Here is a 25,305-nt window from a genome sequence, read left to right as displayed (position 1 = left end):
TAGCTCTACGACTATGAGCAGCATTGAAAACTTATACATAGACTGCTGAATGCTCGAATAGATCTTAAGACCTGTTTTCACGAAGTTCTTGGACGACTGGGAGCCTACCTGGAACAGCTATAAATAGACAAGTAATCAATGTGTAGCTCTAAAAGTAGTAGTTCTTGCTGTGACACGGTGTAGTCTTTAAGGACAATACTCCAACAAGTTCTTAGATCTTGGAACATCTCTTAAGCATTTCCTTAGTATCAGAACATACTCAGAGGGTTCTCAGGCGCTAAAGCATCGCACGTAGTAAGGTTGTTCATGTTATTTACACCAAAATCAAATGAAATTTGAAAAATTTACGTGAAAAATTTTAAATAACACGATGTGTTATTTTATTTACGCTCTGCGCGTAAATAGAGGTTCCAGTATAGTATCAGCAGTCTGCGAAATATTTTACATGTTGATAAACTATTTCCAAGGATATACGTTTTTAGCGCTGTCAAGATTTTGTCGCTACGCTAAATCAGTCAGTTCGGAGTATTTGGTTAGTTGGGATGTTGATTATTTTAACTTATATCAATGGTAATGAATAATCAAAATGTACGATGAATTGATTTTTTCGAATTCAAAGAGTTCCACGACAACGAACACTAAAACCTAGTGAATATAGTAGTTCTGAGCAATTGATTGGTGATTGGAATCGATCTAAAATATTTTTTGTTGGAAAACGTTTCTTCGAACGGACAGTAGATCGAAATGTATAAACTTACAATGATTTTGATAAGTCGGAGGGTTCATCGAAATGGAGGAACGTCTCAATGAAAGTTGGCGTAGCGCAAAGTAAAGCAAACTAGCACAATATCGATTTTAATTGATTCTGTTTGATAAATAATATTAATTGAGAAGCGACTGATAACAAATGAAAAGATGGATAGATATTCTAGATTAAATCAATTATTAACTTTGAACGGAAAAATTAGACTAGGTAAGTTCATATAAGCATGATCAGAAAATTGAATTGAATTCTACTTGTACCTTCTACTTGAGCTGTGTGGTGGTATCTAGCTGCATGTGACATGGTAAAAGTAGAATTCAATTCGTTTATCTTATCACGCTTGTATGAGCAGTTCAGCTTTTCCGTTTTGATTTTATAATTCATTTAATTTAGAATACATATGTTACCCATCTATGCGTTTATTATCTTTTGTTTTTCTCTGTAAACGCTTGCTGAAAAGAACCAATCGTAATCGATATCGTAGAAATTATGTTATTAAAACCAAAATATGGAACATATTCGTGTTTAATAGCATCAATGCGCTGAATATCAATTATTTCAATGACCAAATATCAGCAACATATGCAAGTGGAATATTAATTACAGCACATCATGCTAGGTGGGGTGAAAAATAACTTCGTTTGGAATGGAAACCATTCGCCTTTTTGGAAGTTTGTTATTTAATTTATTGAGGTCCATTTTCTGACCGATATATTAATTCCAGTTACTTTTGAATAATTTCCAGAAGGACAGCAGAAATACTCCACAGCGGCATCAACGATTTCCTCGTGCGATACGAACTGTTTTTCATTGATGAAGTATCTTCCGAAATTTGAGAACAGGTAATTGTCCAAGAGAGCCAAATCGGGCGAATAAGGTGAACGGGAAAGCGATTGAAGCAATTGATTTCCTGGTTCCGGAAGCACCGGAAATAGTGATCAAAAACTTCGAAAACGACATTGATTTCATTACTGTTCTTGTTCAATGAATAATATTTTGAAGTCTTTCTTCGTAATACCTTAAGTTCAAAAAAGAACCGGAATTTTATTAAAAAACGCAAAATTTCAATTTTTATTAAATTTCTTTATTATCGCCTTCAAAGTACATGCATGCCAACGCTTGATCCAATTTTCCATACAAGTTTTATAGGCCGCCGAAGGTATGGCCTTTAGTTCATGCAGCGAATTCTCTTTTATGGTCTCTATGGTCTCAAAACGCGTTTCCCGCAATGGCAATTTGAGTCTGGGGAGGAGGAAAAAGTCACACGGGGCCATATCTATAGAGTACGTTGCTTGGTTGATGATATTGGTTGGGTTTTGGCCAAAAACTGCGACGCTGTGTGAGCCGGCCGCGTTGAATGAAATTCAGTTTTTTTGGCACCAGCCGAGAAGCGACGCGTTTTAAACCCAATACAGCAATCTCTCTAATCGGTACAGAACGATTTTGCAACACGATTTGCTTCGCCGATTCAATGTTTTCTTCAGTAACAGGTGTTGTTGGGCGGCCAGGGATCTCATCATGATCCAAGCTTGTACGACCACCTTTGAAGCGTTTATACCACTCGTATGTCTGTGTTTTTCCTAGACACGATTCATCAAAGCCCTTTTCTAACATTTTCAACGTTTCGGAACACTTAAATCCATTTGCAACACAAAATTTGATGCACGCGCGTTGTTCTAAATTTTCATCCATTATAAAAATCCCCACATGAAAAATTTTAACTTCTTTGTATAGACGCCAAACAAAAACTAATCCTACGATATGCGTCAAAATTTGACAGAATGTGTATAAAAGTGTTGCCAACGTTGAGAGAATAAAAGTTTACCGATTGGACAAGCGCGGGAATTTTAAAATGAAAATTCCGGTTCTTTTTTTATCATAAGGTATTATGAAAATATGAACAATATGAGAAAGCCATTTTACACCACTAGGTAGATTAAAACAGGTTTTTTATAGTTTCTATGAATTAACTGTTCTTCAAAGTTATTTATTATACAAAAACTACACAACATCTCCTATCGTATCAGTTTAGAGAAATAGCGGATATTTTTGACATGCCTGTCTTCAGCAGTAGCAAATGAAAAAACCCACAAATACAACGACTAAAAAAAAAAAGATTTTTTTTACCGTGGTCGAATTATTAGTGCAGGTTCTGAAGACTGAAGGTTTGGATACGATTACACCGATTACACCAGATCTTTAAAAAAATTACACCGATTACACCAGATCTTGACAATTTATACATTTCTAAGACATCACCACGTTTGGACGTTTCATGCATTTCTAAGACATAAAATTTAAGTCACAATTCATCACAATTTACCATACAAGATGTGTAAAAGTATGTCTCGTTATCAGTTTTACAGCCGATGTAACTAAATTCCATAGCAAAATTCATTTGTACATGTTAATTGATATGATATCATGACAATAAGTAAATGCAACATGTTTGGATGTTTGGATTCACGTCAGCATCATAACAACACAATTCGGGACGCTTCCTGTTTGAAGTTATAATCGAACTTAGTGACGGAATGTCTCCGAGTAAAAGTGACCACAGAATATTTCGAAGCATTTTTTTTTTAGCTCTGGAAGATTTCTCACTATTTAGCCACTGATCCTAATTCATATGACTGTAACAGAGCCTCAGAGTAATTCAGGTAAAAAAGCTTGTACTCATCAGCATCTTGATTCGGAAAAATATGCTAACATTGAAAAAATATTATATAATTCAATCCATTTGTATTTTATTATTTATTCAATATCACTGAAAAAAAAACGTTTGTCACTACAGTTTGTTTGCACAGTTTTTAAAATGAGGATCGCACTTATTGTATAGATTTGGCCCAGTTCACAAATTTTCTCGATTTTTGTAAAGACACTCGTACATAAGAAAAGCACTGTCACACGCATCTTCACTCTTCACTTGGCAACTGGAGACAACCTTTTCCAGCTTTTCACGTTCGAAATCGTTAGACAAAGCCTCTACAATGCTCTCAGGCAGCAGCTCCCCGTCGGCGTTCATGAAACCTTCTTTCTGGAAGAAACAACGCACGAAACACTTGGCTCGCTTTTCGTTTGCTGTGAAATCACCGATTTTCAGTAAGGCTATCGAGGCAGGATTGACTCCAGTTTCAGTGAGGCATTCCAAAGCAAATAGGTCTCCTTGTTGGCGCTGTTGCAGTGTGTAGGCCTGCGATAGAATAAGGAATTAGCAACAGGTTTCTAAATCAGACCAAACTCAATTACGTCAACTTGACTACTAGCCAACGCTATGCACAAAACAACTAAAATCGGAAACATTTTTTAGATGCTAGCCAACTACTGAAATGATTAGTAATTGCAAGTAAGAACAGTACTGATGGCTTATGCTTATTAGTGAAATGTTTTTATATTGAATTCACTTTTGCAGTTCGAGCGCAGCGTGGGGAAATCGATGCTAATTTTGACCCTTGAAGTAATTATACATGCTGGGGGTTAGTTTAACACCTTCGATCATCGCAAGGTTTTTATTTTATATTTCCGCAACAGTAATGTTGCGATTGTATATTGCGTCGAAATATCTTCCAAAAGCTTTCTGTGTTGCAATATTATAAGTTTTAAAATAATTGGATTAGAAAAATGTTAACATATTTTTCCATTGATATTGATGATGTTAACGATACTGCAAGAAACAACCTTACGTAGATGACATTTCAAGTGTTTTTTTTAAATTGGTCATCATTTAAAACTATGTGAGAAAAAAAGGTTCTTTTTGTTGTGATGTTTTTTCTCGCTTTTTTATTTTGCTGCTTTTTTCGCCTCTTTGCTTATTGCTTCCTGTTCCTCTTTTTCATGGAATTTAAACAGTTGGTCTGATATTCGTGGGGTTGAATTACGAGAAGTAAAATAGCTAAATAGAATATTTAGAATTGGGACAATTTGAGCAGAGAAATATCCATTTGAGGTATTTAAAATACCAAAACAATGAAATCATTTAGGGGTTTGGTACGCCTTGGTTTGTGCTAAAGTGCACATGACTAGTTTTTATTTTTATGCGAAACGTAAAAATAAAAACTAGTCATGTGCACTTTAGCACAAAACGGTACACATGAGGTACCAAACCCCTAAATGACTACAATCTGTTGCCGGCCAGTATGCCTTCAATTTGTTTTGCTCTTTCGGCACGTCAGGATAGACATGGCACTTCGGTGTCAATAAGTAATTTGCAAGTAGCAAATACTTTACGTCTGCTCAGCGGTTTATCTTGAACCGTTAGGTGGCGTTAGCAGTTCAACATAAACTGCTGACGCACTGACGAACTGAATGCGAAACGTAAAAATAAAAGCAATGAAATGTAAAACACAGTGATTAAACTTAAAGTGTGTCTTTGAGGGAACATGATTAACATTTTTTTTTTGCATTTCAAATGAATGACACAATAAAATAAAACCATATATAACTATTTTAATGAGTGTGTACATTTTGTAATTCAAAATTTTAATGAATATCACACAAAATTTGAGTTTTTCTTGCACTTTTAACTAAATCCACTAAAAATTTCTAAAATTTCTCTAGAAGTTAACAACATTTTCCGAAAATTTTTTGAATACGATGGTCTCATACCTGCATAAATTATATTTTCTCCAAATTGCGGAACAACCGCAAAATAAGTTATTATATCAAATTGAAGCATTATTTTGTCATTTCAATAATATAAGTTTGCTATCGCTTTTCATTCGGGTATAGCTTCCGTATCGTTAGAGTATGGCAATTCCCGTTATATCGTTCGTTTGTTCCGCAGAAGAGTTTTTGTTTTCAAATAAATAAATCGAAAACATATATTATTTTAATCACATTACATATCGATTAGAAAGGGCGGAATTCGGAGACACATTGTTATTCTTTATTTTTCTATGAAATACCCATTTTTTAAGCAAATCGGGCTTCCAAAAAACAGAAACGATGATTAAAAGGCTAGATTTATTACTATTTGCTTCATATTCCTACAAAACCGATTTTGTGCCCGTTAGCAAAATTATGCGTTCGTGCATAAAATAAAATGAATTGTGATATATTGCATGCTGAAAAATAACATAATTTGTTAGTGGAATTTGACCACATTGTAACAACCTTTTTTGTTTCAGTTTATAACGATTACTTAACTCGAGATTCTAGATATCTAGTTTTACTATAATATGATAAAGAATAAAACTTGCGACCATACTCGCCCATATATGCTAAATATAAAAAAAATATGCACTTTGCATAAATTTTTTTATACTCTACCCTGCGACCGAAATGATGACAACATCAAGAAATAAAATATTGTTAGAAAAAAGTATTTGTTGTGTATTAAGTTGCTTGATTGAAATAGTTTTTTACTACAACGGCGTCTTCAGCAAAGCTGTTTGATATAAGTTGTTCTTTAATTTTGCCGAAGAAAGCAAACCTCTATCTCAACACGTTCGGAAAATAATTTTCTGATCCCCCTTATGATAAGAGCCACTCTTTTTTTAAATAATTATTTATTGGAATATAAGTTAAAATTAAATTAGTAAGATTTAAATTGGGTGTTTAGCCATAAGTGGTGACTTTTCAGCCCTATTATATACATGATTTGGTTATTACCATTAAGACATCATTTGCTTCCTCAATTATGTGATTTTTGTGTAGGGGAAATTGGAAACCTACTTGTATTGTGTAATGGGGAAAAGGAACTCATATACTAACTTACTAACTAGTACGAGAGTGAATCGATTCAATTGAAGATTGCATCGATTTTTGTCGAAATAAGACCCACTCTATTACCGTCTATAGCATAAAAAGGCTAATCTGACTTTGATTATTTGTCCTGAAGACATCGCAGCTCTAAAGTATAAGGCTAGGCCACAAATGTGGATCCAGACCACTTGAAAATGAGAGGTCTCGTGGTTCCATACAAAATTCCTGATTTTTATCTTGATACCACTTCAAGTTCCGAAATAACAGAGTGGTTAGTGGTAAAGTTCTAATTAAATGAGTGTTTTTCAGTAAATATTATTGTAAAAACCTTGAAAACTATTTATAAATTCCTCTAGCTTGTAAATCTTGTTGGCAAGTATTCAAATAATCTCACTTCAGTTATAACAGTACTCAATTTCCGGTTCCGGAAGAACCATAAATAGAGGTCCCATATTTCCAAGCGAAACTCACTACGATTTCTCAGAAATGGCTGAACATATTTTCGTAAACTTAGATTCAAATGAACGGTCTACGTCATATACAAAACTTGTGAATTTTATACAGATCCTACTTTCGATTCCGGAATTACAAGTTGATGAGGGCTTGAACTTTCAAACCGTCCTTCAAGAGCGACAATGCAAAAAACGGAGAAAGTCTTCAAAATTTGGGTCTGGTACACTGTTCACACCACTTGGCGGAATAAAACAGGTTTTAACAGTTCCCACAAACTTAGATTCTAATGAACGGTTTTAAAATTTCTATCAGTCAAGGCGCTGCCGAACATTGTTAAAGTTGGATGATGTAGGGAAGAGTCGGCAGCCTTTGGCGGCTCGTGTTATCTCGAAAAGTATTGAAGGAATTTGTTTAAATTTTTTTTATTTTAAATAAAGTGAGTAATTTCAATGGAATCCATCCTATTTTCATTAAAAATATTTGATTACTTCGAAAGAATTTTTTCTGTTTTAACCTGTTTTAATCCACCTAGTGGTGTAATGATGCCTTTCTCATATCAATCATACTATCATATATAGTACACTGAAGTCTTTTTTATGCGAGTTTACGTACCGCATAAAAAAACCGCATTACTCTGAAAATTCGCATAAAAAAACCGGATAACTCTGAAACTTCGCATAAAAATAAAACCGCATAACTCTGAAACTTCGCATAAAAAAACCGCAGAAGGGAAACCGCATAACTCTGAAAATTTGCATAAAAAAACCGCATAACTCTGAAACTTCGCGTAAAAAAAATCGCATTACTCTGAAAATTCGCATAAAAAAAACCGCATAAAAAAGGCCGCATAAAAAAAGACCTCAGTGTACTGTGGTATTCATCAAAACAATTTTCTTTGATTCTTGAAAGAATAACTGAAATCGGTTTGTTTCACCGTCTACTGATAAAAACTATCAATGGGAGAAGATTTTCGGTCGATTTAGAATTTTTTTATGGTTTTTCGCCCTTTTCAGTGATGGTATAAAATTTTTAACACATCTTACCCTATATTTCCGGATCCTGAAGTCGGATCCAGATGAAATTCAGGGATTTTGTATGGGACCGCAGAACCTTTCATTTCAAACTAATTTTACCTCATACAATTTTCCTGAGTTTTATTTGGATCCGACTTCTGGTTCCGGAATTACAAGGAAATATGTGCAAATTTTCTCGGAAGTTTCATAACCGATATTCACAAACTAAGATACAAATAAAAGGTCTTATAGTTCTTTAAAAAGTTCCTGAAAAGTCGAAAATTCGACTTCCGGTTCCGGTATTACAACCAGAGTTACCATATTCACAGATTTTTCTGTAAAACCACAGATATTTTTTCCTCTTTTGCCACACAGATTCTGTGTCACAGAACACAGATTTTTTCAAAATTCACACTTACTTCTAAATTGATCTAGTTGACAGATCTTATTAGCTAGTGAATATATAAAACGACTTTGAGACTACTAGTCCCCGGTTTCCGCTTCCGAAAGCACCGATAATAGTGAAGAAAATCTCGAAAAACGGAGCTCACTTTAATTTCTCAGTAACGGTTTAGTCGATTCTCACGAATCATGATTCAAATTAAAGCTCTCATTGTCTTTTAATATACTGTGCATTTTGATCCTAATCCGACTTTTGGTTCCGAAATTATAAGACGATGAGTGTCAAAACATTCAAATTCAAAATGATGATCCAGGGGAACGGGTATAGCGTGATGGGTAAGTCGATGCCTTTCACGCTGCCCACCTGGGTTCGATTCCCAACCCCGCACATAGGGTCAGAAAACCTTTCTGGCCCGACGAGGTGAATGACAACAATGTTAAAACCCCTATATTCGAAAAAAAAAATGACGATGCAAAACTGGTACGCGACGGTACGTGCGGCTTTGCTCCGTTCGCAGCGTGCTTTGTTCAATTTTGTTTAGCGTGTAGGGTTACCACATTGAATTTTATATTTTTCAGGTGAATAAAATGTAAATTTCTATTTCTTGTATTCAATTTGTACCTATTTGTTAGTGTTATTACAAGATGATGATAATAACGATGCTTTTCTATGAAATTACACATATTGTCTATCTCATATAAAAAGTTTATGCAGTTACTTGAAAAATTGACTAGTGAAAATTGGCCCAGAGAGCTAAGTGTTCTATATCATTCGGCACAGTTCATCTTGCTGAGCAATGTATGTGTCTGTGCTTGAATATGTGTGAGTGTGTGTCAAAAAATGTCACTCATAATATAAAAATTCTCGTAGTTCCACAGGTTGGTATTAAATTCCACACCATCATTTAGAGCAGGAGTTCCCAAACTATTTTGGGGCATGGACCCCCTTTACTAAAATTAACTTAGGCCTCAGACCCTCATTAACAAAATCCTTTGATAATTCAATTAATTCACGGATATAAATCCATTACCGGTACCATGATTAAGAAATTATGAAAATCATAAAACATTACTTCTCTTGAGACCATGCCTATTACTGATGGTTTTGTAAGCAAATATCATAAAAATGTTCATGATTAAAATCATTTTGCTCATAATATCATTAATAATAGGTATGATCTCATGAAGAGACACGTTTCATGATTTTCATAATTTCCTAATCATGGTACCGACAATGGATTTTTATATATGGGACCGTAAGACCATTAATTTGAATCAAAGTTTATCTAAATTGGTTCAGCCATCTCCGAGAAAATCATGTAAGATTATTTGAAACACACACATACATACACACACAGCCATTGCTCAGCTCGACGAAGTGAGTCGAATGGTATATGACACTTGGCCCAACAATTTTTCGAGTCGATTTTTCAAGTGATTGGATAACCTTTCTATATGAGAAAGGTAAAAAGACAAACAAATCAGCAGCGGCCCTGGCATGTGCCGTTTTGAACATAAGAAGTCCTCAACACCGAAGATGTCAACAAGAGAAATGAACGTCAAGTGAGCGTATTGTGTCAAGTGTTGAAATCAATTTCGCTTCAAGTAAATATATTGCTCATTTTTACTTGCATGATAATATGCAGCATAACCTACGATATTACTTCTAGTATAAATATAAATTTGTGAGTAAATACCACCTTGATCATTTTTCTTTTGACGAGGAACAATATTATTCAGTTTTATCAATGGAAACAAATATAAATTCAATTATGATTGTTGTGACTAGAGGCACCCGTCATGGAGTGTTTCGTGAGCCATATGTCAACAAACTTTCAAGTTCAATTTTTAAAATGTAAATGTGTAAATTACGAAAGAAAAGAAAAGTTTTACAAAAGATTCACAATTTAGTGTGGGATTTTTAAATACGTTTCATTACAGTTTTAAAAATATGTTAAGTGAAAAATAGCACAAGGCTGCCGATTCTCTCTTATCCTGATATTCTTCTAACCGGTAACTGTTATTATGCAATTAAACTTTTTAAGGCCACATAAGCTAGATTTATTATACGAATCGTGTTTTAATTCTTCATATTAATCATATTAGCAATGTCCATTCCACCACCACCAAGTGGAGAATTGAAACAGCACCTTAAAGTCAGCCCAATTCTAAGCAACTCGTGCTTTTGTGTCTCTACATTCCAAGTGAATCAGACTTTGCATTATAAGGTTAAATTTCAATATTTGTCAACATCGCACTAGCAACTCATGAACTTAAAATGGTCGGTCTCCGCTACTGTAAACTTAGCAAAGCCACACCTCGCGAAGAAAAACTGCGTCGCTCGTTGTTATATATGATACAGACCAAACAAAAGGAAACTTATTTCTTGCGAGCTCTTATCGGCAACATTTTCCTTTGGAATCAAAACTTACGAAAAAATAAGTTTTTTTCAATGCCTTCACAAATTTTGTGTGTTGAATTTGATCTTGAGCAGTATTGTTCTAGTGATCGATTTCACCTGCAGCATATTTCGACTAACAGTTTGATGATCATTTAGGTTTTAGCCAAAATATGTGCTAGGGAACATAACCGTTGTTATGATTTTTACGTTTCGTCTTTGACTCATCAGTTTAGCACTAAGCAGTTCAATTTGAACTGCTCTGCACTGATGAGTCAAAGACGAAACGTAAAAATAATAAGTTTGAAGAATTTATTCGCAAGCCAACAACAATATCAGCATAGGCTATTGGATGTTAAGAATTACCTTATATTGAACTAAGTTGTTTTTTCAATACCTTTAGAAATGCATCCAATTTGATTTTGAACAGTACTGTAGCATTGTTTCTACCAGTAGCAGCACGTATCAGTTTGTCATTTTGAATCGTAATATGATCATCGCTCGTAAAATATTTGCAAATATTGAACATAATGTGCAAAACAATATTATACTACTGGATGTTAAGAATCTTGTAGCTTACTATTTTGTGCTTTACGTATTTATTTTTGGCGTTGTAGTCATATCAACTACGTCGGAGCGTAGTTACAATTCATAGTCATAGTCGCCTTCACCTCGCACCTGTGTGGAGCAATATCAATGCAATTTCCTTGGCGTGCCGTCCAAGCTCGGCCTCAACACTGAATTCGGTATTTACAAACAAAAGGCAGGACAAGCACGCTGCTCTGATTGTGCCACATGCCATTAAGTGGAAAAAATAATAAACACTAACAGTTCATCTTCTACTCTATAAAAGTGCACCTCGTCGAGCGGTGATTTTCTCGTAATTGTTACAGCTTCTTCGGGTTGTGTTCGGTTGCGTTTTACCAGTAAGAAGTTCTACAACCAACCGTTCTCAATGAAATCCATTCACGCACCCCTGTGTTGTTTGCTGATTGCTATCGTTACAGTGAATGTAAGTTAAACTCTCTGGCAAATGGAAGGTTAATTGTTTGGATTGTAATTAATATGGTGAAAATTTCCCACCCTTTCGATTCATATTGTGTTTCTACTCGCATCAGGCGGTGCCAATGTCGAATAAAGCTGAAATCCGGAGGAACATTCGTTTGTGTGCGAAGGAGATGGGGGTGTCAAGCAGAGAAGCGATTCGGGTGCTGAAGGGTAACTTTGCTGATGATAGCGATAATATCAAGGTGGGTATCGGATTGCTGACGCAGTCGTATCTTGCTCTGCATGCCAATACAGTAGCTTTCTAATCAAAGGCACTTGCTTCCTTCGTACGCAGTGCTTCATGAAGTGCATGTTCTACAGCATGGGCTTCATTGACGATAACGACCAGGTTGTGGAGGAGGCAATCCGGGAGAAGGTGATGGCCAACATGGATTCGGAGGAGGCAGAAGCTCTGTACAGCAAGTGTAAGATTGCTGGTGAAGATATTTGTGATACTTCCTATCTAGTTTATAAGTGTATTTTTGAAAACTATGAAATCGCAGATGACATGTTGGACTTTTGAAAGGGTTCATCGACTTCAAGCATATATTCTAGTGAAATAAAATGTGATATTCTAAATACAAAATATAACTATATATAAAGTAGTTCAACTTTCGTCTTATGATAGCTTGTTTTATTTAGTGAGATATTATTTACTGATTGTGAACAGATTGAAACTGAATAAATGTTAGAACCGCCATTGTTTGAACAAGATGTCAATTTTTGGAATGCTGAAACTGGGCAGAAAAATGGTTATATAGAAAAAGGTTTGTTTAGAGAAGTAAAAGTGATGTTAAAATAATTAAAATTTTGTTACTGCAAGATATCGTTTGAAACTTTACTCTTCATTCATTGAAAACAATCATGAGCCAGAAATGTGTAGCAGATGATCAGACTTTACATAAGTACATTCCTAATTAACATTTTCACGAGAAAGCGATGCAACTTTTATATTGAAAGTTTCGAATAACTGTTTCGGGAACTGGAATCGGGAGACTGTCACAGTTCCAGTAAGTTTTTAGAGCCATTTAATAGCCAGGCCTTCAAGTTTGAATAGTTTTACAATCTGCTTTGAAAATTTCGTACTTTTTTTGTGTTGTACACTATGTGAAGGTTGGTTTTTTTTTCATCTCCAATATACTAGAAGTCGGATTCTGTTAAAATTCAATGACATTCAATAGGATCATAAGACAATTATTTGAATTAAATTCGACCGGTTCAGTCACGGTTAGTTTGTTCGATTACAAACTAATGGGACCTGCATGCATGCTAGAAATATTTACTAACTTGTTTTAAGGAATCTGTTCCATTTTCAATACTCAAAGCAAAGCCTTGGTATTACATTCCTGTAGTGGGATTTGACCTTCTGTTTCAACAGACTTCGCAGCCGATTCAGTGTGTACAGAACCAGTGCATGGCTGGTGCTACGATTCTACTGACACTACGAATCCTTCCAGGTCGGGTCTCGAACATACGACAATTGGTTTGTAAGACCAGCGCCCTATGCATTGAACCGCCGACCCGGGACTACTTTCAATACTCACTAACAACAAATTCAATAAAAAGATTATTCCATTCTTAATATTGATTATAGAGACAAATTTTTTGTTTTAATTTCTGAAATTCAGCACTTCCGTTACTTTTGTATATGAAATTTAAGCTAAACAGGGCAATACTTTAAAATCAGTATAAAACCAATTTCGTAATTGGATTTCTAGTCAATTTTGGTCACAGCATATATGTAAATATTATTACAGTTTTCATTGACATCGTTCCATCGCCGGTACGACATTACTGTACTGTAAAAATGTCATATACATAGCAAAGCATGCAGTTCCGGTGAAAATATCTTTTCAAATAAACTTGAATCTATTAAGATTCTTTCTTTCTTTCGGGTGCACATCTCGTAAGGTAGTTACGATTTGTCTCTACCTCAGCACCGTATTCAACAAAAATCACCCACCGGTAACAGACATTCGTGCCTATGCTGTAATTCTGTTTTCTTCAAAACGATTGAAAACTCGGACTCTTGGTGCCGATGGACTCGCACTCGGACTGTGTATTCAAAATCAAGCTTCGGTTTTGGTTTCTATTTACTTTACCGCGCGTATAAAATAGAATACCACAAACAGCGTGCCTCGTTCAGTGACGGTGTACAATATTGAACACACTTTACCCTATAACCTCTGAACCGGAAATCGGATCCGGATGAAATTCAGGAATTCCGTATGAGACCATAAGACCATTCATTTGACCATTCTAAGTTTGTCAAAATTGGTTCAGCCATCTCCGAGGAAACCTAGTGTGATTATTTGACACGCACACATACATACACACACAGGCATTGCTCAGCTCGGTGAAGTGAGTCGAATGGTATATGACACTTGGTATATGGGTATATGGGATGGCCAATTGATTTGCGATTTGCGGAATTTATCCGAATTGAGGCCTTTTTGCCATCCCTTAATTTATCTACACCAGAACCTAAACTCTGAACTAGGACTCAGGACCTGGAACTGAATTTCAGAACTAAATTCGGAACCTAGGATAGGCTCAGAATTCAGCAGCAAAATTCTGGTTCGGAATCGAAATCAAGATTTTAGTTTAGAATTCTGAAACTAAACTCAATATTAGAATGCTTCGAACTTGAATAAAGAATCTGAATTCAGCTTGAAATTCTAGTTCCAGAATCCAGGTTCCGAATTTAGTTGCAATATGTAGCAAGACTGAATTCTGAACTTGAGTTCTTTAAATGCATTTATTAAATTATGAAACTGTATTTAGGAATTAAATTTTTTAAGTCAGTTCCAAAACTCAGGTTCGGAGTTCATATCTAAAAATTAGTTCCAGAGTCCAGATCATAAATTTATATCATGAATTTTGTTCCCAAATTCTGATTTTGATATCCTAAATCAGAGCTCTGGATGCGAATTCCGAACATAAGTCAGGGATCTAAGTTCAGTTCAAAAATCTAGTCAAGTAATATGTTCCAAAAATTTAGTTGCACTTATGAATTTTGAACCTGTAATCTAGAACTGAATTCTGAAACTGAATTTTAGAAATTCTTATAAAAAATGACTAAATTGACCATCTTAAACAACATGCCTGTTTTACTAGTGAACCAAACGCGCACAATCAGTGAATATATTCCGTATTTCTACGTGTCGGTTTTGCATTTGCTTACCTTAGTTTGGCACTGAAGTTCACCTTAATGCTCATTCATACCAAACATTTCAGAAAATTTCAATTTTTATTTATATGTGGTTATCGCATTCCACTAAAATTTTTATCATAAATTGATGAACATATATCTGTTGGTATGAAGAAAAAATATGTTGCTGTGTTGAATATAACCGTCCTCCTAGCATTGTTTGTTTCAGAATAAATTCCGGAAGCTCTACAATGCACGTCATTTACCTCTACGCAAATAGCATGTCCCTCTTTGAGCAGTCATATCTCAGGAATGTGTTCTTTTCTTTTGTTTTCAAATATATTATTCATTGCAATATTAATTAAATTTATAAACATTAGCATTATTAACTGGAGTATGAATAAGTTCGTTCCGTTTTCTAACGGATGGTGTAACTAGATTTTAATTCCAGTAATTTATCTTTCCGAACATTTATTGAAGAGCTACTGTCATATAGTTTCAGAATCAATATGTGTTATTGAGCTGAAGCGAAATCAACAATACTTTGTTTTGCCATGAAAATGTCGAAATTTCTGGTAAAATAAATATTTTTGTGGGGATTCCTTCTTCATTATTTCAATATGAATGAACAGTAGCTGAAAGTCATAATATTCTGGTTGAAATGCATAATGTGGATGCTCTGTGGTTTGCATGGTTTAAAAGTGGAATTTTTGTTTGAAAAACCAAGAACGAGCCGGAGCACCATTTCAAATTCACTCGAAGCTACTCAGCTAGCCATTTGTCAACGTTTTAAAACAACGAGAATGATTCGAAAGGTAAGCAATTGGGTCGAACGCCATTTTTTCACGGACATACAACCTCTTCAACGACCCAACAGAAAATGATTTTTTCGCCGAATTACTACTGGCGACAAAAAGTGGATCCATTACGATGATCCAAAACGTATGGATATCCCGGCCATGCATCACCTTCTATACCCGTTAAAAATATTCATGGCCAGAAGGTGATCCTCAGTACATATTGGGACCAACTGGGTGCGGCGAACCGAGTGAAAGAATTACGGGGTAGATCTTGATTATTGATAATTGATGCGATTGAGCCGTGCATTGCTAGAAAATCGGCCACAAATTTGATACACGACAATGCTCACTCACATATCACGCAACCGATCAATGCACATTTTGAAACGCTCAAAGGGGAAGTACGGCCCTACCCGCTGTATATTCGAGAGAAATTGCTCCTTACGATCACTAGTTGTTCTGGTCGATGAAGCATGGCCAGGCAGACCAGACTTCTAAAATTATGACGAAGTCTAAAAAATAATTCGATTCCGTGATTCATAAATTGACAGAAAATGAAAAAAAAGTACCGAAAACCCGGTTAACTGCCGAAACTTCCCATAAGTAGTTTTTCTCTTAAGGCTATGCCATGAAATAATGTATAATTTATTCATTCAAAATTATCTGAAATCTGCAACTATTTCCTGTTTTTCCGGCAAAACAAATAACGGGTGGCAACGTTAATTAAACGCAGATTTCAACGCTGAAGTTCCAATGCCGCTGGTTGATCAAAAATTATTCCGGAAAAATGTTTGTTTTGGACGACGAAAGTTATTTCCCTCTTTCGAAGACGTAGGTTCCCGGAAACGATCAATACTGTTCAACGGATAGCTCTATTGCACCTCCGAACATAAAATATAAGTTTAAACCTAAGTTTGAACAGAAAGTGATGCTGTACATTGTCATTTCCGAGAAAGGCATTTCTAACCCATGGTTCAAGCCCTCTGGTTTGGCAATCAATCAAGATGTGTACCAGAACGAATGTTTGAAGAAAATTTTGATCCCGTTTTTTCAAAAACATCATGCTGATGGACAATACGTGTTTTGGCCGGATAAAGCGTCATCGCATTGCGCCAAAAAACACAATCGTTCCTGAATACCCATTCGATCCCATTTGTACCCAAAAACCAAAACCCGATAAACATACCTCAGTGTCGCCCAATCGAAGATTTTCAACAATAGACAGTGTATTTTTAATTTCAATAAATCAGATCTTCTTCAAATATGTTTGTCTTTTTTTGAGAGCTTGAGAAAGAAATTCCAAAATTTTAGTTGCCACACGTTAGTCATCTTCAAATAATATCAACCACAAAATAAATCTTACAACCTCATTATAATCCTCGAAATATGACCAAATTCACTGGAAATACTGAAAAATAAGTGGAAAAAATCTCAATATCAAGGGTGTGCTTTTAGTGGTGATGTAAAATTACGAAAATTTAGTAAAATTACCTAGCATGTAAGTGTTGTTAATTGATGTGCTTCTAAATTCATCTCGGCTCTACCGGTATCAAATTTCTGGTTCCGTAAGCACTGAAAGTCGGGGTCGGGAAATACTATCTTCTATATTATTTAGAGATAGTTCACCCGATTTCTACACACTTAGATCATAATATCAGGTCTTGTGATAAAATAGACAGTGGTTGAATTTTATTCGGATACAACTTCTTGTTTCAAAGTTAGTATGGAAAATTTCTCACTGTCACTCCACTGAAAATTCAAAAATATACGAAATTCAAAACTAACTCATTTGCTCTTCCAGTAATCAATGCCAAAAGACATCACATCACTATTTATTGAAATGAAAATGAACAATAATTATCAAAGGTTCCGAAAAAAGATACATTTCAACACAGAGAAAATATTAATGTTATAGGTGACTTAATTCTACAAAACTTAACTAAATTTTTCAAATTAAGCAATATTCCGCTCATACAGAATTTTACAGGCTTTGACTATAATTTGCAGCAAGTTGAGTTAGCAAGAGTGACTTATGAGTATATATGTACGATTTAGCAGCCAAGCAGATATGTGCTTCTGTGGTCCAGTCGATCAACTGACTGGCTTTGTGATTCTAATGTCAGACGGGGCGAAACCTGAAGAGTACGACGGATAATATTTTCAGAATAAGTTCTTCCTAAGTTGCCCATTTTCATTCATTATTGATAACATTATCTTGTTCTACGATTGCAGTTTAAGAACTGGCCTCTCTCGGTGAAAGCTGAGCATTTGTGCTTCAAATTTCCAAAATAATCTCATTTTGCGTTCCCCGTGACAGGTCGATGCAGACTTGTAAACTTGTAAACGATACCTTGAAGGAGCAGTTCTCAAACGGTTTTCCATTTGTCTATCGTTTAGTTGCTGTTACATTTTCCATACTTCTGGATTTCTCTTATTAAAACAAATAGAATGATATATGATTTCAAATAAGAAAGATAATACAAAATAAGTGACACGCAACATATTCAAACACCTTTATTAAAATTTGCGTTGCTGAAACAAAAATTTCCTACTGTGGAAAATGAAGTTCAGTACACAAAGGCAGTTGATCGCCCTAGTTTGAAAATACGCCGACATCCCAAGAGGACCAACCTGGTAATGCCATTTCAAGGAATAGATCGTTGAATGACTTCGCCGCTTCCGAAGGAAATTGGAAAATTAATTCAATTTTATTCAATTTGTGAACCATCACATCATTTGTCATCGGGAACAGTTGCCTGTTTGTTGATGATAGGATGCTGGCTGTCGAGTTTCCATCGTCGACATCGCTCATTTATAATCAGGCACCGTGACATTGCCCGAACCGGGTGGACCGGATTGAGTTAGGATTGTCGTGTTCCGTTTAATTTACCTTACACTCGGAATAGATTAATTACGTCCTCCGGTGCAAGTGATTCGGTCACAGGCCACGGTTTTCCTAAACGGACTCCATCTTCGAACACGGGCGTGTTGAAATGTTGAAAGCTGATATTCCTAAAGTCCGGACTCGTGTAGTGGAAGGGATATCAGTGCCGTTACAACGACCCAACGTGATAGTGACACATCTCACCAAGACAGATTGTAAAGCATGACTGTTCAACCCATGAGCTTCCGCCGACGGTCGGTGCATGTCATGTTCAGCCGGAGGATAGAGATTTGAAACTCTTCATAGCACGTTGGCCGGTAGTGGAAAGGCCCCATTATGTTTGTCTGGAGCCAAACAAATGACACTTTTAGTAAGCCGGCTGAGGTTGTGTGCTATCTAAGCTATTTAAATATTTAAATTATCCTGATGAGTTGCTAGGCCGCTAATAGGCTCTGGCTTCTATTTGAACATTGGATGGTAATCATTCCAAGGGCAACAGATGTTTCTGACACGGGAGTCAGTATTTGACGGTATCATGTCCGTTGTTAGATGATCATTTGTTTCGTGCCATCACAAACGTCGAGACATAATTTGCATTGTCAGCTTCATTTACCATTATGCGTTGATTTGTGACAAAACTGTAATTGCTGAGTTGGGCGACCATGTTATTCCGTGGAATGTTTGGAGGAAAAGGATGTCTAAAAATCCCGCTTTTTCGAGTAAATCTTTGACATAAATTAATTTTTTTCCCAAATGATCAATATCTTTTTATTCGAATTGAGATTTCTGACACAAATAATTTTTGATTTCTGAAACAACATATTTTGTGAAGTTGTACTTCGCAGTTCGAAATAGTCTTGATTTTGTATATTATAAGTTGCGTATATACATCGTATTTCACGCAAATTTATATTCAAGAACATGAAAAATAGTGTGATTTAAAAAATATGTAGCCTTAAATCGAACGAAATGAAAAACAAAAGATTGATAGTAACTGCGCGACTTGAACTGAAAAACATTAGATCACAAAGCCAGTCAGTTGATCGATTGGACCACAGAAGCACTATCTGTTTGGCTTCTTAAATCGTTCATATATACTCATACAGTCACACTTGCTAACCGAGTGCAAATTATACTCGAAGCCTGTAAAATTCTCTATGAGCGGTAATTAGCGGTAATTAAGTATTACTTATGTCGTTTTCGTTTTTAAATTGCACTACACTGGTGTAGCGAAAGCTGCACTGAAACCGTTCGTTTTTGCCAATTGCACTACACCAGTGCTACACTTTTTCTGCACCGATACCACTGGTGTAGCACTCATCAAAAGTTTGGTGTAGCTCTGTGCAATGGAATCGTTTATTGTAGTCAATGGTTACTGTTTATATTTTCGTCATTTTTGTTCGTTTATTCATGCCTCAGTGTAGCACTGCACCGGTGTAGTGCAAATTAAAAACGAAAACGCCATTAATTTTAAAAATTTGGTTAAGTAAATTCATAACAACATTGTGACAAGATATAAGGCTCTGCTAGAATCATATGACTTTTCGTGTACAAATTGTTTTACTACAAGACCAATTAGCGACAATATACTTGACCATATTATTTGTAAACTTGACGACGTTAATCGTATTTGCAACGACACAATATTTAATGAACTAAGTGACCACTCTCAAATCTTAACAACTTTCAAAATACTGGCTGATAAAGAATCTATGACGTTAACGAAAAAAATCATAAACTATCGTCAGGTAAATCTGGATTTTTCCAATTTTATTAGTAGTATTGATGTCATTGAGGATGCTGAAACAGTTCTTCAATCTATAGTTTTCGTAAATAATTCTCTACTCGAACAACATACAAGAATAATAACTAAAACAGTCACAGTGAAAGGTAATCATTGCCCATGGATGACCTTTGATTTATGGACACTAGTGAAAATAAAAAGCAATTACCTCAAACGTATTAAGGCAAGCCCCCACGACCAGCATCTCAAACAAATGCTATCACATATCTCTAAAAAGGTCGATTCCATGGAAAAGGCGAATAAAAAAAGTTATTACGAAAACCTTCTCATTAACGTACCTCATTCGAAATTTTGGACAAATCTTAAATCTACGTTCGGACTAACAAAAGAAAAGGATAAGATACGCTTGATCGATAGGGGCAAAAACATTAATGACAACAAGGAAGTTTGTGATATTTTCAACAAATTCTTTTCAAATATCGGTAACGATTTAGCTAAAGCTATTCCTGTAAACGCGAGATCGATAGTAAAAATATAGTTGGTGCATTATTTTTAGACCTTAAAAAAGCTTTTGACACATTAGATCATAGTATACTTTTGGAAAAAATCGATTGCTATGGGATCAGGGGCGTTGCTAATTCAATTATCCGTAGTTACTTGACTAATAGAAAACAATTTGTATCCATCGAAAGTGACAGCAGCAACCTTGCTCCAATAAACATTGGTGTTCCACAAGGAAGTAATATTGGACCACTATTGTTTCTTTTATATATTAATGATATAGGTAATTTACATCTTAAAGGAACTCCACGACTATTCGCCGACGACACAGCTCTGTTCTATCCTGACAGTGACATCAATGCTATTATTAACTCAATGGAAAGTGAATTAAGAACTCTTGATCCATATTTCAATGCGAACTTATTATCATTAAATGCCACAAAGACTAAGTATATGATTTTTCGTTCCATAAGGAAAATTATACCAACGGAAAATTATCGGCTCACCACATAAAGTTTGTTGCCAAGCACGTGGAGTCGTACTGCGGTATTTTATGGAGAGTCAAGTCCTTTGCGCGTAGTGATTCGCGTTTGATGTCTTCAATTGACTCAAAACGGTTTCCCCGGAGCGGTCGTTTTGAGTTTGAGAAGTCACACGGAGCTAAACTAGGTGAACTCGCTGGTACCGGAATGATGTTGGTTGAATTTTTGGCGGAAAAATCACAAAGAATCAATGCAGTATGCATTGGTGCATTATCGTGGTGCAAAAACCATGAGTTGTCGGCCAATAATTCCGGCCTATTTTAACGAATAGCTTCGCGTAAATGACGCAAAACACTAATAAATATTTTGACGTGACACTTGGCGTAGATGTCACTGACAGTCATACCAACCTAGAAAAAATTTTGACGAATAAAGTTTACGCGCAAAATATAATCAAAAGTTGCCCACAGTATAGTATATCAACATGATTTTCATCTGCTTAGTTGTGAACTTTAGTACGATTTTTATTTCCGACCTTGCGAACAATCGAGAAAACTTCTCAGGCGCAAAGATCGTTCATAAAAGTAGAGTGAAAATGATATAAAATCAATTACTTGTTAACAGTCACAGTCATTTCCTACCAATTTGAAACTCTAGACATAAAACATCATCTTTACGCCATATATTTTACCCCAGCACCCCAATTTCAAAAATTGTTGGATTCCGAACTACGATTCTTGATTTCTGAGAAAATTAATTCTATAAATGTTTCTTATGAATTGTGGGTTTCTGTCACCCTGGCATCACTTATATGTGTCTTGAAAAAAAAAAAACATTTCCTTGAATCTTGAATAGGAACAAGAAAGTGTGTGTTCACGCGTAAACAAGCATAACCTGCCAACTGAAAAGGTTTACAGCCAAAATGAGTAGAACTTTTTCTATTTTCACTTCGCTGTTCTAGATGACGGTTTAAAATTTCAAACACGCTTTACCTTGTTGTTCTGGAACCTGAAGTCGGATGTGGATAAAAATCAATAGCTGTCTATGGAATCCTGACATTTTGTATGAACCTATGTTTTTGAAAACCAAAAATTTGTCTACAAAACACACAAAACTAAGGAGAAAAGGCGGTGGGTTAGGTTAGAGACATAACTGGATGTCGTGAATACGAAAACAACTGACATATTCTTTAACTCTACCGAATATCAATTAGCTGATCAATTGTATGAATTATGCAAGCATTCCCCTTTATCACATTTTTCGCAAAAACAAAGAAGGCTTCACTTGATCCCGATTACTGTGAATTTCTCACAGCAAAAAGTGCACAAATCCAATCAAACTGTTCTAGATTTGCACTAAACTAAGGATATTTACCTTCAATTTGCGAAGAAGAAATCCTAAAAGTTCTTTAGAAAACTTTTAGAGCCATTAGAACGGCTGATTTGGTGTGATACTCTCCACCGTTGTCCTTTTTGCCTTTCTCATATAGAAAGGTTATGCAATCACTGTGAAAACCGACTTTTGAACCGAGGCCCGGAGGGCCGAGTGTCATATACCATTCGACTCAGTTCGTGGAGTACGCAAAATGTCTGTGTGTGTGTGTATGTGTGTGTGTGTGTGTGTGTGTGTGTGTGTGTGTGTGTGTGTGTGTGTGTGTGTGTGTGTGTGTGTGTGTGTGTGTGTGTGTGTGTGTGTGTGTGTGTGTGTGTGTGTGTGTGTGTGTGTGTGTGTGTGTAGGTCTCGTGGTCCCATACAAAATTCCTGAATATTATTTGGATCCGACTTCCGGTTCGAGGGTTATGGGGTAAAATGTGCAAAAAAAAGAAAATATGTGTTTTAACTTTTCTCATAGATGGCGCGACCGATTTTCACAAACTTAGATTCAAATGAAAGGTCCTGTGGTCCCATGCGTAATTCCTTAATTTCATGCGAATCCGACTTCCGGATCCGGAAATATAGGGTGAAGTGTGTTAAAAATTGTATACCATCACTGAAAATGGGGAAAAATCTTTAAAAAAATTCTAAATCGACCTCAAATCTTTTCCAATTGATTGTTTTTATCAGTAGACGGTCAAACAAACCGATTTCGGTTATTCTTTCAAGAATCGCCAGTATTATATATGATAGTATGATTGATATGAGAAAGGCATCATTACACCACTAGGTGGATTAAAACAGGTTTTCGTTGTTTTTTCACCAATGCAAACGACTGGCAGCTGTGACGTAATCGCTCTTGTCGGAAGCGAAACTAGCTTTGCAAACGACACACAATACATCTGCTCGCAGTGACGATAGAATCCAAACTGATCCAATTTTTTTTTAAGAGGTTTCTTTTTACGTGATTTCGTTTGTAGCTTTTTCATTGATGGGCGGTCCTAACAGCTATAGAAATACAAATACAGAATTTTCATGTCGATTATTTCATTTCGGATTTGCATTTCATTGAAAGAAATTATCAGGATGCTGTACGGGATTCATTCCTGTCTTTCAGAAGGACCAAATTGTGGAACTCACTTCGATATTAAGCACTGTTCGGAACATTTTTCTCGAACGATTTGTTGTACAGCAGCAGATATTTTGTTCTCTTCCTCAGAACGCTTTCTGATTGGCTGGTGTTGACATGGGTTAAATGAGACTGGTTTTTCAATAGTGTACTATTGAAATACTTCAATGCTGTTGCTATACACGTTTGAGTGGAAAAAATTCGATTCTATTGGTAGTTAGACTATATAAATCCTTTCACTGAGCTATGAGCTTCAAAAATACGAGACAGGCTAACGCGCCTTATGAATTATCCTCTTTGATACTCGATACTTTGATTTTTTTTCTCGAAAACCATGATACGTCGAGATCAGGTGTAAGATTATGTTCTAAAATTGACCAGACAACGTAGCGTCAGACATCGACAAATTTTGACTATAAACGATAGACTTTAGTAAGTTTTTACATTGTATTATTTGTTCAACGCTCTATGTTTTTGTCAATGTAACACAATAAATTTTCCAGTTTTCCTTGAAAAAGGCCAACATCAAAGGCCTAAAAGTCGGACAGTAAACAACATTCGTTTGTATTATAAGACTGAGACAGCCGTTTTACAGTTTTCCAATTTTTTTAATCAAAATAACACTAGATCTCGACCATATCATACATCATATATCTTGCCTTCGGCATCTTAGAGCTAACGCAATGTGCCGTCGTTGTATAAAAGATATCCAATTAAAACGAAGGTTGATTTAATTGAAATTAGATCAAATAGATACGAAATGGCAAATGCCTCCGTCAGTTGGCTATAACTAAATCCTGAAATATGTTTTACATATTTTGCGTTGATCCACACCAACTCAGATCAGAAGCATAGGTCCAAAAGTTCTATACACATTGCACCACGTAGATTCGGGGCATTGAGATTGAAATATTACCGATATGCCATTCACGAGAATATCTTTATAACCTCCCTTTGCGTGCGTAAAAGTCGGTTCCGGAACCAAAGCTGATAGCCAATAAAAGCAAATTCTCGGTGGACAATAAATCGAACAAGCCGGCAGGTGATCGAGAGTCGTCCAGAGTTTGAACTTCAATTGGCGTTTGCTGCAGTCCGTTCTCAGTGCAGGTATGCTGTAGCATGCAACATGCATCTCAAACGACCAAAATTATGATTTGCCGCTTCGAAGCGACTCAATGTGCATATCTCTAGCTTTAGCTTATAGACGGTTGGAATGCTATTTGAGCGCATATAGCGTAGTTGTAGTTCTGGTGCCTACATTTGGGCTGAATGGATGGTTCACAATGGAGTGAATCGGTTAGCGGGCAGCAGAGGTGCAAAAACTCGTTTGTCGGTAAGCTTGCTGTTGCCATAGACTTCAGTTAGACCACTCTAGGTTGGGAAGGACATACTGCACCGACTGGAAATACAATTTCATAAATAAGTTTTATAATTCTATCGTTTAAGTTTGCCGTATAAATT

The 25,305-nt window shown here is 35.8% G+C and overlaps 2 protein-coding genes across 2 annotated transcripts; one reads left to right on the top strand and one right to left on the bottom strand.

Moving 5' to 3' along the window:
• Positions 1-3,503: 3,503 nt before the first annotated feature.
• Positions 3,504-4,117, bottom strand: LOC131437047 (general odorant-binding protein 56d-like). Its single transcript, XM_058606093.1, has 2 exons — positions 4,013-4,117; positions 3,504-3,956 (listed from the first exon to the last, which is right to left on the bottom strand). The coding sequence occupies exons 1-2, from the start codon at positions 4,064-4,066 to the stop codon at positions 3,615-3,617; spliced, it is 396 nt and encodes a 131-aa protein (XP_058462076.1). The 5' UTR covers positions 4,067-4,117; the 3' UTR covers positions 3,504-3,614.
• A 7,463-nt stretch (positions 4,118-11,580) lies between these two features.
• On the top strand, positions 11,581-12,661 carry LOC131437217 (general odorant-binding protein 56d-like). Its single transcript, XM_058606401.1, has 3 exons — positions 11,581-11,744; positions 11,851-11,982; positions 12,075-12,661. The coding sequence occupies exons 1-3, from the start codon at positions 11,688-11,690 to the stop codon at positions 12,300-12,302; spliced, it is 417 nt and encodes a 138-aa protein (XP_058462384.1). The 5' UTR covers positions 11,581-11,687; the 3' UTR covers positions 12,303-12,661.
• The last annotated feature ends 12,644 nt before the right edge of the window (positions 12,662-25,305 follow it).

The sequence above is a fragment of the Malaya genurostris genome, chromosome 3 (assembly GCF_030247185.1).
Source record: "Malaya genurostris strain Urasoe2022 chromosome 3, Malgen_1.1, whole genome shotgun sequence".
NCBI lineage: Eukaryota > Metazoa > Arthropoda > Insecta > Diptera > Culicidae > Malaya > Malaya genurostris.
Note: the sequence above shows the minus strand (reverse complement) of the source record. Positions and strands in the feature narration are given on the sequence as shown.

Coding starts and splice junctions, on each gene's coding strand:
- LOC131437047 (XM_058606093.1), bottom strand. CDS start 4,066: ATGTTTCCGATTTTAGTTGTTTTGTGCATAGCGTTGGCTAGTAGTCAA. Junction 3,957..4,012: donor TGGCTAGTAGTCAAGTTGAC/GTAATTGAGTTT, acceptor ATTCTATCGCAG/GCCTACACACTGCAACAGCG.
- LOC131437217 (XM_058606401.1), top strand. CDS start 11,688: ATGAAATCCATTCACGCACCCCTGTGTTGTTTGCTGATTGCTATCGTT. Junction 11,745..11,850: donor TTGCTATCGTTACAGTGAAT/GTAAGTTAAACT, acceptor TACTCGCATCAG/GCGGTGCCAATGTCGAATAA. Junction 11,983..12,074: donor ATGATAGCGATAATATCAAG/GTGGGTATCGGA, acceptor CTTCGTACGCAG/TGCTTCATGAAGTGCATGTT.